Genomic DNA, 13,968 nt, shown 5'->3' on the forward strand with positions numbered 1-13,968 from the left:
GTTTTATTTAATTTTATGTATAAACTTAAATTTTGTAAACAAAACTTAAATATTTATGAGATATCATTTTTATAAGGATTAAAACAATAAACAAGAAAATATTTATGAATCATAAATATGATGTGTAATTATAAGGATCAAAATACAAATAAAAATATGAAACTTCAAATTTGAAGTTTTGAGTAGTGAAACTTTAAATATAGAGTTTCACTTCTCAAAATTTCAAATTTGAAGTTTTGAAATTCTTTTTTGAAAAGCAAAAAACTTCATATTTGAAGTTATAGAGTGTCTTTTAGAGATGTTCTTAGCTAATATTTGCTGTAAGATTCAGACGTAGATTTTATACCTTTACTACATATAAATAGATTTAGTTTCCTTTTTATGCAATAGAGAAAAATAGCAATGTTCCCAATTGACGTAACTTTCCATAATCATTCATACAGTTACTTTTGGTTCTCTCTACCTTATAAATAAACATCTCTTGACTGGTTTTAGCTATTACAATTCACAAAGACATGAATCATCGTCTTCCCGGAATAATCAGCCCACTTGATCACATCATCACTGATCCTATTCGATCCTCCGTCAAGCCTCCGTTACCGGTTTACTGCAAAACCACAATTAACCATTTAAAATCTCTGACCGGTCTCGATGTTGCACCTGGCCTCACCAATCAAGAGATCTCAGCCGTTGAATCTTCACTTGGTTTCCCCTTCCCCATTGACCTCCGTTCGATTCTTCAGACGGGTCTTCCCGTGGGTACCCATTTCCCCAATTGGCGATCCGGGTCGACCCGGAATAATCTCCTCCTTATCGTCAACCTCCCCCTTCTTCATATATCCAAACTCGTCGTCAGAAACGGATTCTGGGTTGATTCTTGGGGGACCCGACCCGGATCCGACGCGGAGGCTTTATCGCTGGTTAAGAAATTGATGGAGTTTGCTCCGGTTCTCGTCCCGGTTTACGAAAACTTCTACGTCCCTTCGACGACGCCGAATTTGGCGGGAAATCCTGTGTTTCAAATAGACGGCGACGGAGTTAGGGTTCTGAATTGCGACGTCGCTGGGTTTCTCCAAGGATTCAATCGACCAGACGATCATCGGGGGTCCGGTGCATTACGACGACGGCGAAGAGTGGAGTTTTGGACTGACGTGGCGGAGAGAGGGAGGGTGGCGCGTGGTCCAACGTGCGGATGGTGGAGCGCGTTGAGTTGTGATGAGAGGTTAAGGGCGTGTCTGGACGACGCGTATTGGAAGCTGAGAGAAGCAGGGTGGAAGGAGGACGAGGTTCGCGAGATGATGATGATGATGGACGGATTAGATATGGACACGTGTACGCAAGCGTTTTCTTCGACGGTGCATGAAACGGTCAAGCGTGACGTGGCGTGCGCGTTTGGTGCAGATGGAGACACGTGTAGGGAGGATGAAAATCATCGGGAAGGCGGAGAGGTAACGACGTTGAGGCACCTGCTTAATACTCACGATCCGTGAGTTTAGATAACCATTGGATCAGATAAAATGATCTGTAGAAATATATATTTTTATTATGTAGTTACTAAACTGTATATGGTTTTGAAATAACTTATTATTGAATAGAATAAAACAGCTTGTGTATTATCACAACTAAAGTTCTGTATTTATACATAGACGATTTCTATTAGGATAAGGACTAGGAAACTAAACATCATTATCTATCTAGAAGTAAGAGTTATCTCCATATAACTTGTAGTTATCCCAATACTCCCCCTCAAGTTGGCAGTGTGAGATTGCGAACACCCAACTTGGACACAAATCTTTCAAATGCCGGTCCTGGTAATGACTTTGTAAGAATGTCAGCGAGTTGATTCTTTGACGTGACATGTTCAGTAGTAATGAGTTTAGACTTGAGTGCATCGCGGACATGGTGACAGTCGCGCTCGATATGCTTGGTACGCTCATGAAACACCGGGTTTGCAGCAATATACAGAGCGGATTTACTGTCACAGTAGAGCTTCATTGGCGTTGGATGCGCAATGCCAAAGGACTCGAGAAGGCCCTTCATCCATTTTAGGTCTTTGAGAGCAACAGACATTGCACGATATTCAGCTTCAGCCGACGAAAGAGAGACTGTATCTTGCTTCTTGGTCTGCCAAGCAACCGGAGACTCACCTAAGAAGGTAATATATGCACTCAGAGAACGCCTAGACAGAGGGCAAGATGACCAATCAGAGTCACAGTAGACACTTAGTTGCAGGTTATCATCGGCTTTAAGAAATATTCCCTGGCCTGGACTTCCTTTGAGGTATCGAACTACCCGTAACGCAGCTTCCCAGTGAGGTAATAGCGGCTTGTGTAGGAATTGGGACAGAGTATGGATAGCATATCCAAGGTCAGGACGCGTATTAGTGAGGTAGATTAAACGACCTACCAAACGTCTGTATTGTTGTATGTTAGCGAGAGGTCCTGTAGCCAAAGCAAGCTTGTGGTTGAGTTCCATAGGTGCAGGAGCTGGTTTAGCACCAAGAAGACCAGTCTCTGCAATAATATCAAGAGCATACTTCCGTTGAGAAACATAAAACCCTGTCTGATTCCTAGCAACTTCGAGACCCAAGAAGTATTTTAATGTGCCAAGATCCTTCATCTTAAAGCACCGGTGAAGATAGTCTTTGAATTCTTGTAGAACTTTAGCATCATTAGAGGCAATCACGAAGTCATCCACGTATACCAAGATATGCAAACATGTGGAACCCCGTACTTTAGAGAAAAGAGACTGGTCAGCATAGTCATGAGAGAAACCAAAGTCCTGGAGCGCCTTAGTAAGCTTAGAGTACCAACAGCGTGGTGCTTGGCTCAGCCCGTACAGAGACTTTTTGAGACGACAGACCTTGGTCGGATCGGAGCATTTAAAACCCTGCGGGAGTTTCATATATATCTCTTCTTCGAGGTCACCATGTAAAAATGCGTTTGTAACATCCATCTGGTGGACAAACCAATTCTTGACTGCAGCTAGTTTGAGTATGAAGCGGACCGAGGCGAGTTTAGCAACAGGCGCAAATGTGTCAGTGAAGTCTTCACCTTCGGTTTGATGATTACCAAGCACAACGAGACGTGCTTTAGGTCTTTCTAACGTGCCATCCGCATTATACTTGTTAGAGTAAAGCCACTGGTTGCCAAGGGCTTTTTTGCCCGGAGGTAGATTAGTGACCTCCCATGTATCAGTGGCTTCAAAGGCCGTGACCTCCTTGTGCATTGCATCGCCCCATATCTTGAGTTTAGATGCCTCGCGATAGCTCTTAGGAACATCATCATGAATAAGAGCAGCCATAAACGCTTGATGCGTAACTGAAAATATCTTGTCAGTGAGATAGCTAGATATAGGGTATGGGGTCATACCTGAGACCGTTTCTGGAGGACCAAGATCAGACGAGTAGAGTACGTGAGAGGGTTTATTATCATGTTGAGCTGAATTAGTCACATAGTCTTTGAGTAGAATTGATGTAGTTTTATGCCTTTGACCTCGACCAAGAATCTCTGGTATGTCTGGGGATGTAGTAAATTCATCTGTAGTAGGAGGCACAGGAGTTACAGACTGGTGCGGTGATGCTGGAGAAGTATGAATAGCTGCTGTAGGCATTACAGGATTTGTTTCAGACGTAGGCGGAAGACTAGTACTAACCGGTGGTGGGACTGTGTGATCTGAACTGGTAGGAGGAGAAGGTGGCAGAGGCAGCGAACTCCCCCTTGAGTCCAAGTCCGGTAGTAACCAATCATCTATAGTAGGGTCATAATGATTCATAGGTGGTGTAACATATGCATCAGTATGTACACCAGGGAACTTTGATTCAGAGAAGGCAACATCTCTGCTACTGAAGAACTCGTGAGTGTCAAGATCATATAATTTCCATGCTTTCTTACCATAAGGATAGCCAACAAAGATACACTTTCTGCTGCGATCGCCAAATTTGTCTTTGTCACGCGCCTTCCGATGAGAGTAACACAAACACCCAAAGACACGGAGCTTATCATAATCTGGTTTTGTTCCAAATAAAAGTTCATAAGGTGTTTTTCCTTGAAGAACTTGAGATGGCGTGCGATTTATTAAGTGAGCAGCTGTTAGTATGCTCTCACCCCAGAATGTGACTGGGAGATGTGCTTGAAATAGACACGCCCGAGCTACGTTTAGGATGTGGCGATGCTTCCGTTCAACTCGAGCGTTCTGCTGTGGTGTGTCTACACATGAGGTTTGATGGACAATACCTTTCTGTTTGAAGTAGGACGAGAGGGTGAGAAATTCAGAACCATTATCTGTGCGAACTGTCCTTACTTTCTTGCCAAACTGGCGCTCAGACAGAGCCATGAATTCTTTGAGCAATTTCGAGACCTCTGACTTCTCTAACATCAGATATGTCCAAACTGCCCGCGAGTAATCGTCAACAATAGTTAAGAAGTATCTAGCACCACACGAAGAAGTTGTTCTGTAGGGTCCCCACACATCACAATGAATCAGAGAGAATGGTTCAAAAGCTTTATGTGAACTATTATTAAAAACTTGGCGCGTTTGTTTAGCACGAAAACAAATCTCACAACTCGAGGCTTGCTCAGAATCGAAAACCAGTTTATCTAAAACATGTAAAGATGACAAAACTCGAAAAGAAGGGTGTCCAAGTCTCCTATGCCAAAGTTCTGAAGTAGATGAATTCTTGTACTCAGTCCGATGAACACGTGCAGCCGTGACCCCTGTGAAGTAATAAACCCCCTCACGTTCTTCACCCGTTCCAATCAGGGTCTTCGTAAAACGGTCCTGCAAAACACATAAGGTGTCAGTGAAGATAGCAATACAGCCAGTTTGTTTAAGAAGACAAGACACCGATATCAATGTGCAGTTAAAATCTTCAACATATAAAACATCAGTTAGGTAGTAGTCTCGGCTGAGAACAAGTTTGCCCTTCTTTGTTGCTTTAGAGAAGCGGCCATTTGGAAATCTGACCGAGGAAGAATGTATATCAACGACATCACTCAGGATAGAAAGGTCTCCTGTCATATGATGTGATGCGCCTGTATCTATGATAACATCTTTAAGTGTAGGTTTACCCGAAAGTTTTTCAGAAGACATTGATTGTTGAGTGGTCTGAAGAAGTTGAAGTAGTTGAGTGATCTGATCGTTGTTAAGTGTTGGAGAGGGAGCCGCAAAGACATTGTTTGTTAGTGCTCTCGAAGAGTTAGACCTGCCACGACCCCGTCCTGAGTTCTGAGAACGTCCACCACGTCCACGAGAATTATTTCCTGCATTCGTGGTATTCTTCTGTTCATACCACCATTCTGGATAGCCGTGCAAGAGAAAACATTCACTCTGATCATGTCCTTTGCGAGAGCAATGAGTACATGATCGATTTGGATCCCGACTTCGTGTGAAGACTGCTATAGGTTGTTGCGTAGTGGTTTTGACAAGATCAGTTTGAGCAGCTTGAGCAGTGAAGCCGACTGCCTCTGTTTTGTGTTCCTTTGATCGTGATGTATTGTTGTGTTGTTCTTCACGGATGACGCGGGAGTACACATTGTTGATGTCGGGAAGAGGGTCCTCATCAATTATCTGAGATCTGATGTTACGAAACCGAGACTCATCCAGTCCAAATAAGAACTTGTGAACTCGTATCTCCGCTCGCTCTTTTTCTATATCTGCGGAAGCATCACAAGAGCAAGATCGAGGTGTCTTGAGATTATCAAGTTCCTCCCATAGTTTCGTGAGCCGGCCATAGTACTCGATCACAGTCTGACCATCTTGTTGACATGTATTAATTTCATCACGAAGTTGATGAATTCGGACCCCATTCCGAACAGAGAACCGACGCTGGAGGTTGTCCCAAAGCTTATGCGCGTCAGGTACAAAGGTTACGGTTGATCTGATTTTAGGGTCTATGGACGTTCTGATCCATCCAACAAGCATCGAGTTTGTAGCTAACCATCGTGAGAGATCTGGTTCTGTCGCAGGTTTTGGGATTGTTCCCTGGATGAAACCTAGCTTTCGCTTGGCTTGGATAGAGTTTGATAACTCTGTAGCCCATTCCGTATAATTATCACCGCGAAGCAAAACAGAGGTAATCAGTGCTCCAGGGTTGTCGGAAGGGTGTAGATAGTATATGCTAGAAGCATCATTGGGAGAAGGTAAGGTTGCCATAGGCGTAGAGGACAGAGCTAAAGTCGTGTCTCCCATGTTTCTTGAGTATCAAGAAACACGTTTTAGTAGTAGAAAAAAAAATTAGGTTTCGGGTTCTTTTTGCTCTGATACCATGAAATAACTTATTATTGAATAGAATAAAACAGCTTGTGTATTATCACAACTAAAGTTCTGTATTTATACATAGACGATTCCTATTAGGATAAGGACTAGGAAACTAAACATCATTATCTATCTAGAAGTAGGAGTTATCTCCATATAACTTGTAGTTATCCCAATAGGTTTAGAACTTTAGATGAACATTAGGTGGTTACTGGTCGTGTAAAAGAATTTCAAACACCATGACGTGAGACTTTGTTTCACCAAAGAATTTGCTCAACATTGCGTTTCTAAGTTAATGTGTTTGATATATAACATATAGTGAAGTCGACATTCTAGCTTCTCTTGTATCCCCCTTTACATAGAGAAGATTGTCTTCTTCATTTTCATACAATTTTAGATGCAGCCATGCCAATTCCCATAACTACAATGAATCATAGCGATAGCTTATGGAAAAGAAGCAGGCATGTCAACTCCCAGAAAACACACATAAAAAACGTATTCAATGAAGAAGACAAGTTTATTTCTTCCCGTACTTTCTCTCTTTCTAGTCTTGTGTCCATTTATTTGAAGTCGGCTTATTCCTCCAGTGTTTGAACCAACTTTCCGAGTCCATTAAACATACGATAGTTCCCGTTATTTACTCATAAACAGTGATATAATTATTTTGGTAATATGATAATTTTTGTTTGACGTTCTGACCCAAAATGCACATTGTCTTTCTGGTTGCAGAAACACTTTGGTCATATGATGCTTTTTTTACTACAAACGTATGTGTCTAGTCGTATTTAATTATATAGGGGCAATAAGCTAACTTTTGTTCGAATCTGTGACCATGAATATACATTATCTTCTTGGATATAAATTATGCTCCCTCTGTTCCTAAAGGTAGTGATGGTTCAGTACCTAATTGCGACTGCAATCACTAATATTTATGGGGTCTTGGAGTATTAGTTTGGATTTTGTATGGAATTCCTCTGGTTTTTAGTTGAAAAACAAAAGAATAAAAATATAAATAATATAAAAATGAGATAGTTGGGTGTGAATTGCTAGTCATAATAACACAATCATCAAGAAGAAAATCTTTAGTTCAACATATAGTAAATTTTCAAGAACTTGATTGTAAAAAATAAAGAGCCAATATGTAAAAGAAAGATTACAACAAATTACATGACAACAAACTGAATCTCGTAAAACTCTCTCTACTAAACAACATTAACAAGAGGATATGTGATCAAGCTGAGGACATCTACTACTCAGCTGCAACGTTATCACTGCTTCCTCCATTGCCAGATTCTGGCAGAGTTTCAAGATCAGTACGGACATCTTTCACTTCTTGAGGAAGATTATTGTCTGAAGAAGCGTCAGACTGTTCTTGATCGTTCTGAGTTACCACCTCTTCTGTCTCACCATCCTTGTTGCTTTCCTCTTTCTCTGACTCTGCTTGCGTAGTTTCTGAAGTATCCTCTGGTTGCTTTTGTTCAGTATCAGTATTGCCATTTTCTTTGCTAGATTCACTTGTGTCTTCCTCAGTCTTCTTCTCACTCTCATTACTTTCATTTCCTTGTGAATCATTAGAAGTAGACTCCTCTTTCTCAATTTTCTCTGTTTCCTTGTCTTCTGGTTTCTCTTGGGAAGTAGACTCTTCTTTCTCCTTTGTCTCTGTTTCTTTGTCTTTTGCTTCCTCTTGAGACGAAGACTCTTCCTCTTTCACAACTTTCTCGGTTTCCTTGTCTTCATTCTTCTCTTGAGACAAAGACTCTTCTTTCTCCTTTGTCTCAGTTTCATTGTCTTTAGTTTCCTCTTGAGATGAAGACTCACCCTTCTCCTTTGTCTCGGTTTCTTTGTCTTTAGATTCTTCTTGAGATGAAGACTCTTCCTTCTCATTTGTCCCAGTTTCTCCTTTAGACTCCTCTTGGGACGAAGACTCATCTTTCTCCTTTGTCTCTGTTTCCTTGTCTTTACTTTCTTCTTGAGACGAGACTTCAGAAGATTCTACTTTCTCTTTCCCATCTTCTTCTTCTTTCTTCCTTTCTTGAGAAGTTCCATCTTCAGATCCTGTTGACTTTCCGGTCTCATCTTCACCTGTCTTTATGGTAGACTCAGACTCATCATTCCCAGAAGATTCTGTAGTCTCTGTTGCATTAGATGGTGAATGATTAGACTCAGGCAAGTCACCATTAGAATCATTGAACCCTTCCTTCTCCCCCATCTCATTCTTCTCCATAGATTCACCCTCAGATTTTATTTCACTCGACGAATCATTACCAGTGTTCTTCTCATCACTGCTGCTTCCCTCATTATCAGTCGACAAAACACTCTTAATAACAGTGTCTTCCGGTTCTCCAGACTTGTCTTCCTCCACTTGCAACTTCTCACTAGTCTTCTCATCATGAACCACCTCACTAGAAGCATCATCTCCCTTGTAATTATTCTCTCTTGCTTCTTCACCTTCACCATCCTTCTTCTCCTTCCCTTCACTCTCATCAGTCACTTCCTCTATATTCTCCTCTTTATCACTCTTCTCTTTACTCTCCTCACTCTCTTCTGTACCATCATTGTCTTTCTTCTCCTCAGTCTTACTCTCCTCGCTTTCTTTGGTACCTCCACTATTTTCTTTGTTCTCTTCAACCTCAGTCTCATTCTTCTCTTTACTCTCCTCGCTTTCTTCTGCACCTCCATTCTCATCCTTCACCTCAACCTCACTGCTTTCTTCACTATTCGAAGAATCATCATTCCCACTTCCTTCACTCTCCTTCTCCTTATCCTCCCCAACCTCATCATTTCTTGTCTCATCCTCTTTCTCATTAAAACTCTCAGCTTCTTCCTCAACGACAACACCAGGGTGAAGATCTTTCCTCCCAAGCTTCACAACTCTCTCTCCAACAACAGCCTTTGCACTCTCTTCAAACAAAGCCTTCTTCTCATGAGAATGCTTCACTAGATAAAGCAACCATATCCCAACGCCAAGCAACAGAGTCAGCTGTATACAATGCTTCACCTTGAACCCCTTTGATCTCTGTCCTCTCCGTGGCGAGGTTCTAAACATCTTTTTCACTTCCTCCCCCCCCCACAGAACCCTATTCAAGAAATAAACAAAATCTCAGATCTTGACAAATGTGTTTCAACGATACGTTTCTATTAACTAAACCAACATCAAGATCTTGACCGGATCTAAGTAAATGTGTAATGATTGGTACAAATCTCAAACCGTTACACTAAACTAAGAAACATATCACAATCAGAATCTATATAAAAGAGGAAACTTTACCTGAAAAGGCAACTCAAAGATTGAAACTTTAAATGTGAATTTTAATTTTCTTTTTTCTGGGCAAGAAGAAAGATGAACAAATTTCTTGTTTTTTTTAATTTGGATCTAGAGAGAGAGAGAGAGAGAGAGAGAGGTAGTGTTTCTGTTAGATTGCCACTAAAATCGTGCGACTCTTCAATTTACAGAGGAGGAAACAAAAAAAAATATTGGGAGGGAGGGAGCATGTGAAGCTGGTTCAACGTCGTCGTTTCAAGTTCTTCACTGACACACCGACAGTATCTAACGACGTCGTATCCTCTCTCCGGCCACTATGGTTGGTGGGTTTGTTAGATGTGAGTTATTTTTTATGTAAAAAAATAAAGCTTAACAAGAGCTTAATAAATGAAGCACTCCAACGATGTTAACTATCTCTAGCTAGGTTTTTAATATGTATCTCATAATTTTGAAATAATAATGAGATTCAGTCACTTTGTGAACAAACGTATTATTTAACCGTACAAGTAAAAACGGTACGGTGGTCGACCGTTTAGCGCATGGACAACATGTATGTATTGACCGAATTTTAGAACAGTGGACCAGAGAGATCATTGAACCCACCCTCATTGATATTCAATATTTTCCTGGTTAGTTTGAATTAATTCCTTTTAGCTTTGATCTCAACAAGCCATTGGTTTGCATGATTCGTTAGCTAAGCTTTCAATAAACGAGCTTCAACTTTCCGTCGTCAACATTTGGACTAATTAAAAACCTTAAAAACAAACCATTGTAAGTTTGTAATTAAGTGGTAGTATAAGAAGTAGTTTTTTTTGGAGAATTATGTGTTTATCACTTTCATGGTACTATTATTCATTTTTATCACCATACAGACATTTTTAAAAGTATTTTCTTCAATAAGTGGCAAAAGACTTTTATACTTTTGTTTTTTATAATAAATAATTATTTAAATAAAAAAAAAAAATTATTAAAAATATTTTTTTTAGTTTTCTTCGAATTATACTTTTTTAAATTCGAACTGTTTTACAATTCTTTTCTAATTTTTTTTTTGAATAATTTGTTTTTTTTTTAATTTCTTTTTGAAAATCGAAAATTATGTTTGAAACTATTTAAAAAAAAATAGACTTTTTAAAGTATTTATTTATATATTTATTAGAATTTTAAATTTTATATTCCAAAAACCATACCTCACCCCTCACCTCTAAAATCTAAGTTTAGATTAGTTAAATGTCTTTTACCATTTATTAAAAGTGAGAGTAAAAGTGGTTAGTGTAAAAATGAAAAGTGGTATTATGAATGTGGTATTTGTGGTTAATTCTTTTTTTTTTCTTTTAGGGTTTAATCATTTTTGGTACAAAATGCTATTTTAAGTTTGAACGTAATATTCAGTAAAAAAAGAGTTTGAACTTAACATGTATTTATGGTTACTAGTTTTTTAATTTGTTCTTGACGTACATGATCAGGTGAGCAAATATCATAACGATATTAATCATTTGGAACTTGGAAATATATACTTTAGAAATTTGTAAAGGAAACATCAAGTTTTTTTTTTTTTTGTCAACAAGTTTTAAACTTGTGAAAACAGAAAAAGCATAGAGATTGAATAATAAACCATATAACTTGAGAAAAAAAAATTATCAAAAAAAAAAAAAACTTGAGAAAAAAAATAAATATGGCGGTGAATGTGAGAGAAAGCTGTGTAGGATAAATTGATGGTTTGGCGGAACGAGTTTGGTCATTAGATCATAACTTGGAATCAAGGCAAGGGCGAGCCTAGCCTCCTTTCTCTCTCTAAGTTTTTCTTTTCTATAAGTTTCTCTCAAAACAAAGCTAGAACAAGTTTTTCGGTTAGGTGACCAATGGTTTGCTCCGCCGTTGTCGTTTCCGCCATTGTCGTCGGTTACTTTTCCATTTTTTTCCTTTTTTCTATTACTTGTCTCTTTTATCCTTTTTTCCTTTCAGTGTGTTTTGCATTGTGCCTCGTCGCCACCGCCGTAGCAGCGAAGCTAAACAGTGAGGAAGTGTTCAGCAGTTTCTTTGATCAAGTGCGGTGGTGATAGCTCACATATGGTGTCAGATCTAGCTATTGGAAGTAGGTTCTTCTCCTTCCTCATTTTCGTGTCTCTTCTTTCTCGGCGGGGGTGACCGTCTTGCATGGTATATGTGTTGTTGGTATCTGTTAGATTCGGGTTTATTATGGATTTCCAACTTAAAACCAATTGGCAATTAGTGGATTGGCCCTAACCCTTTATATATTACTTAATGTCCCTTAGAATTTTCAATGGGGATATATATCCCTAATACCCATCCTCGAGATGATGGCTCTTATCTACCAGAAATCTCAGACTTTTTAAGACAGTTATACTCGGTCGAGCGAGTCAATTACGACCTTTATACCTGGTGGGATAGGGTTATATTAATTAGGGGTTTAGGGTATTTAGAATCTGAGCTCTGATACCATATTAGATTCGGGTTTATTATAGGCTTTCAACTTAAAACCAATTGGCAATTAGTGCATTGACCCTAACTCTTTATATATTACTTAATGTCCCTTAGAATTTCTAATGTGGGATATATATCTCTAATAGTATCCAACGGTGTGCTCGTTTAGATTAGCTGACGCGGTTTTCCGGAGGACTCATTTGCTGCATGACCACTACTCCACCGTCACTACTAAATCTGACACCAAAGACCGAAAAAACTATATAAAATGGGACTCAAAAGGAAAAGAAGAAGATAAAGAAAATGGAGAAGAAGGGCTCCCTGACGACACATATGGAGAGCCGATGCCGGAGAGACAAGGAGAAAAAGGTGACGGTGTGTCATCAAGTTTGAGAGAAAGGCTCTCTAATATAAAGATTTTTTTATTAAAACAACTGGCGAATTAATACTAAAATTCAATTGTATTTAATTAGTATTTTTCTTTATGAGATGAAAATTATGCGCGTTTAATTGATATTTTTCTTCATGAATATGATAAAGCACACATGATGTACAAGTTTTGGAAATAGAGCACGTATCATGGTTTTGTTCTAAATATCATTTGACGTATAATTTTTAGATATATTTTATTATTAACATTGTTTTGTTTTAATATATAAGGTTTTTGTCAAAAGTGAAAAAAAATTAAAATAAAAATTACACTTTCTGAAAATTGAAACATCATTTTAAGTTTAATGAAATGTTTTTAATCAATGTTATATATATATTTTATATACTAAATTGTAAGTCATCCGGCGAATCAGATCCTGACACGTGAAATTTATTATATTATTTAAAGAAGAAAATAAATGTAAAAAATTAAAAATTTAATTGTAAGAAAGAGTTTCGTTTATTAATTTGTTCTGTTTACCTTTAATATAAATTAAAATCCTATTATTTCTCATACTACACCACGATCTCTTGACGATTTTTTGAAACCGCAAATCTTTTCTTAAAAAGATTTGACTCAACGTTCTATAAATTCAAGTTCAATGGCTTCAGTGATTCTCTCTCTTTCTGAAAGTCAATTCAAAGTTCAAAAAAAAGAAGAAGTCAATTATATATCTTGCTAAACATTTGCAAAGCACAAGTACAACAATAGTATCTGAGAGAAAAAAAGATGAGCGCAAATTTTCTATGGCAAAACTTCCTGCAAAGTGGAAAATCATGGTTAGTGAGATGAAAAACACCCCACTCTTAATGACTCAAATCGTAGCTTGCTTTTATGTTTTATTTGAACCTTTTTCTTTAACCTATTCATAATTTTCTCCTTTTTTTGTTGTTTTAGATATTGGCAAAATCTACGTACTTCTATGTAGTAAAAGGTAAACCTAATGAATTAGGTCAATTTTTTTTTTAAAGTGAACAATATTAGTTTTCAATTTGCTGAAACATGACTATTTGTTGTGGTGGTGTCAGGGAAATTTGATTTAACCTTCTATCAACCAAACAGCTATCACTTACTAGTTTTGATACTACTTGTTATATTTACCCATACACCTAACTTCCTTATCCTTTGAGTGTTAAAGTTTTGGATCTTTGTGATGAACAGCAGAAACTCAAAGACATAAAAATTTTCATCCAGTTCCCTTGCGGTACCTCTGGAGTGAGATCTCTCTCCCACAACTTGCACTACAAACAAAGCTTACAAGTTTCAGTCACTTCTCACTTCTTTGAGAATGACAAAGGAGGTTACAGAAGGAGAGTACAATACTAAAACACTCTAAGAACACAAAGACTCGAACTTTGGTTCTTCTCTTGTCTTTGGTATCTTCTCACTCTCTAACTACTTCTCTCTTGTCTCCTTCTTGCTCTTTGCTCAGCTGCAGATCCCTCTTGACTGCCTTTTGTTTGCCTCTGTCTCTAGATCTTGTGGAGTTCCTCTTGTCTTCTCTTTTCTTGGTCTCTGGCTTAGCTTTACCTTCTAGGTTTAGAGGAGGCACAAGATATATATATATATATATAATGGT

At 38.5% G+C, this 13,968-nt stretch overlaps 2 protein-coding genes across 4 annotated transcripts; one reads left to right on the forward strand and one right to left on the reverse strand.

Moving 5' to 3' along the window:
* The first annotated feature begins 319 nt into the window (after window positions 1-319).
* LOC106392238 lies at window positions 320-6,467 on the forward strand. The gene is made up of 2 exons (XM_048777650.1): window positions 320-1,568; window positions 6,435-6,467. Exon 1 carries the CDS (start codon window positions 516-518, stop codon window positions 1,488-1,490), a length of 975 nt encoding a protein of 324 aa, XP_048633607.1. The 5' UTR covers window positions 320-515; the 3' UTR covers window positions 1,491-1,568; window positions 6,435-6,467.
* An 820-nt stretch (window positions 6,468-7,287) lies between these two features.
* LOC106446450 (dentin sialophosphoprotein-like) lies at window positions 7,288-9,815 on the reverse strand. Of its 3 annotated transcripts, none has more exons than XM_048777649.1 (3): window positions 9,524-9,815; window positions 7,970-9,332; window positions 7,288-7,792 (listed from the first exon to the last, which is right to left on the reverse strand). In XM_048777649.1, exons 2-3 carry the CDS (start codon window positions 9,299-9,301, stop codon window positions 7,505-7,507), a joined length of 1,620 nt encoding a protein of 539 aa, XP_048633606.1. In that variant the 5' UTR covers window positions 9,302-9,332; window positions 9,524-9,815; the 3' UTR covers window positions 7,288-7,504. The 3 variants fall into 3 exon arrangements, with proteins under 3 accessions (XP_048633606.1, XP_048633605.1, XP_048633604.1); XM_048777648.1 differs by having other exon boundaries at window positions 7,288-8,839; window positions 8,912-9,332; window positions 9,524-9,775; XM_048777647.1 differs by having other exon boundaries at window positions 7,288-9,332.
* Window positions 9,816-13,968: the final 4,153 nt, after the last annotated feature.

The sequence above is a fragment of the Brassica napus genome, chromosome A4 (assembly GCF_020379485.1).
Source record: "Brassica napus cultivar Da-Ae chromosome A4, Da-Ae, whole genome shotgun sequence".
In the NCBI taxonomy this organism is placed as follows: domain Eukaryota; kingdom Viridiplantae; phylum Streptophyta; class Magnoliopsida; order Brassicales; family Brassicaceae; genus Brassica; species Brassica napus.

Excerpts from the sequence above, each read along its gene's own strand:
- LOC106392238 (XM_048777650.1), top strand. The coding sequence starts at position 516 with ATGAATCATCGTCTTCCCGGAATAATCAGCCCACTTGATCACATCATC.
- LOC106446450 (XM_048777647.1), bottom strand. The coding sequence starts at position 9,301 with ATGTTTAGAACCTCGCCACGGAGAGGACAGAGATCAAAGGGGTTCAAG.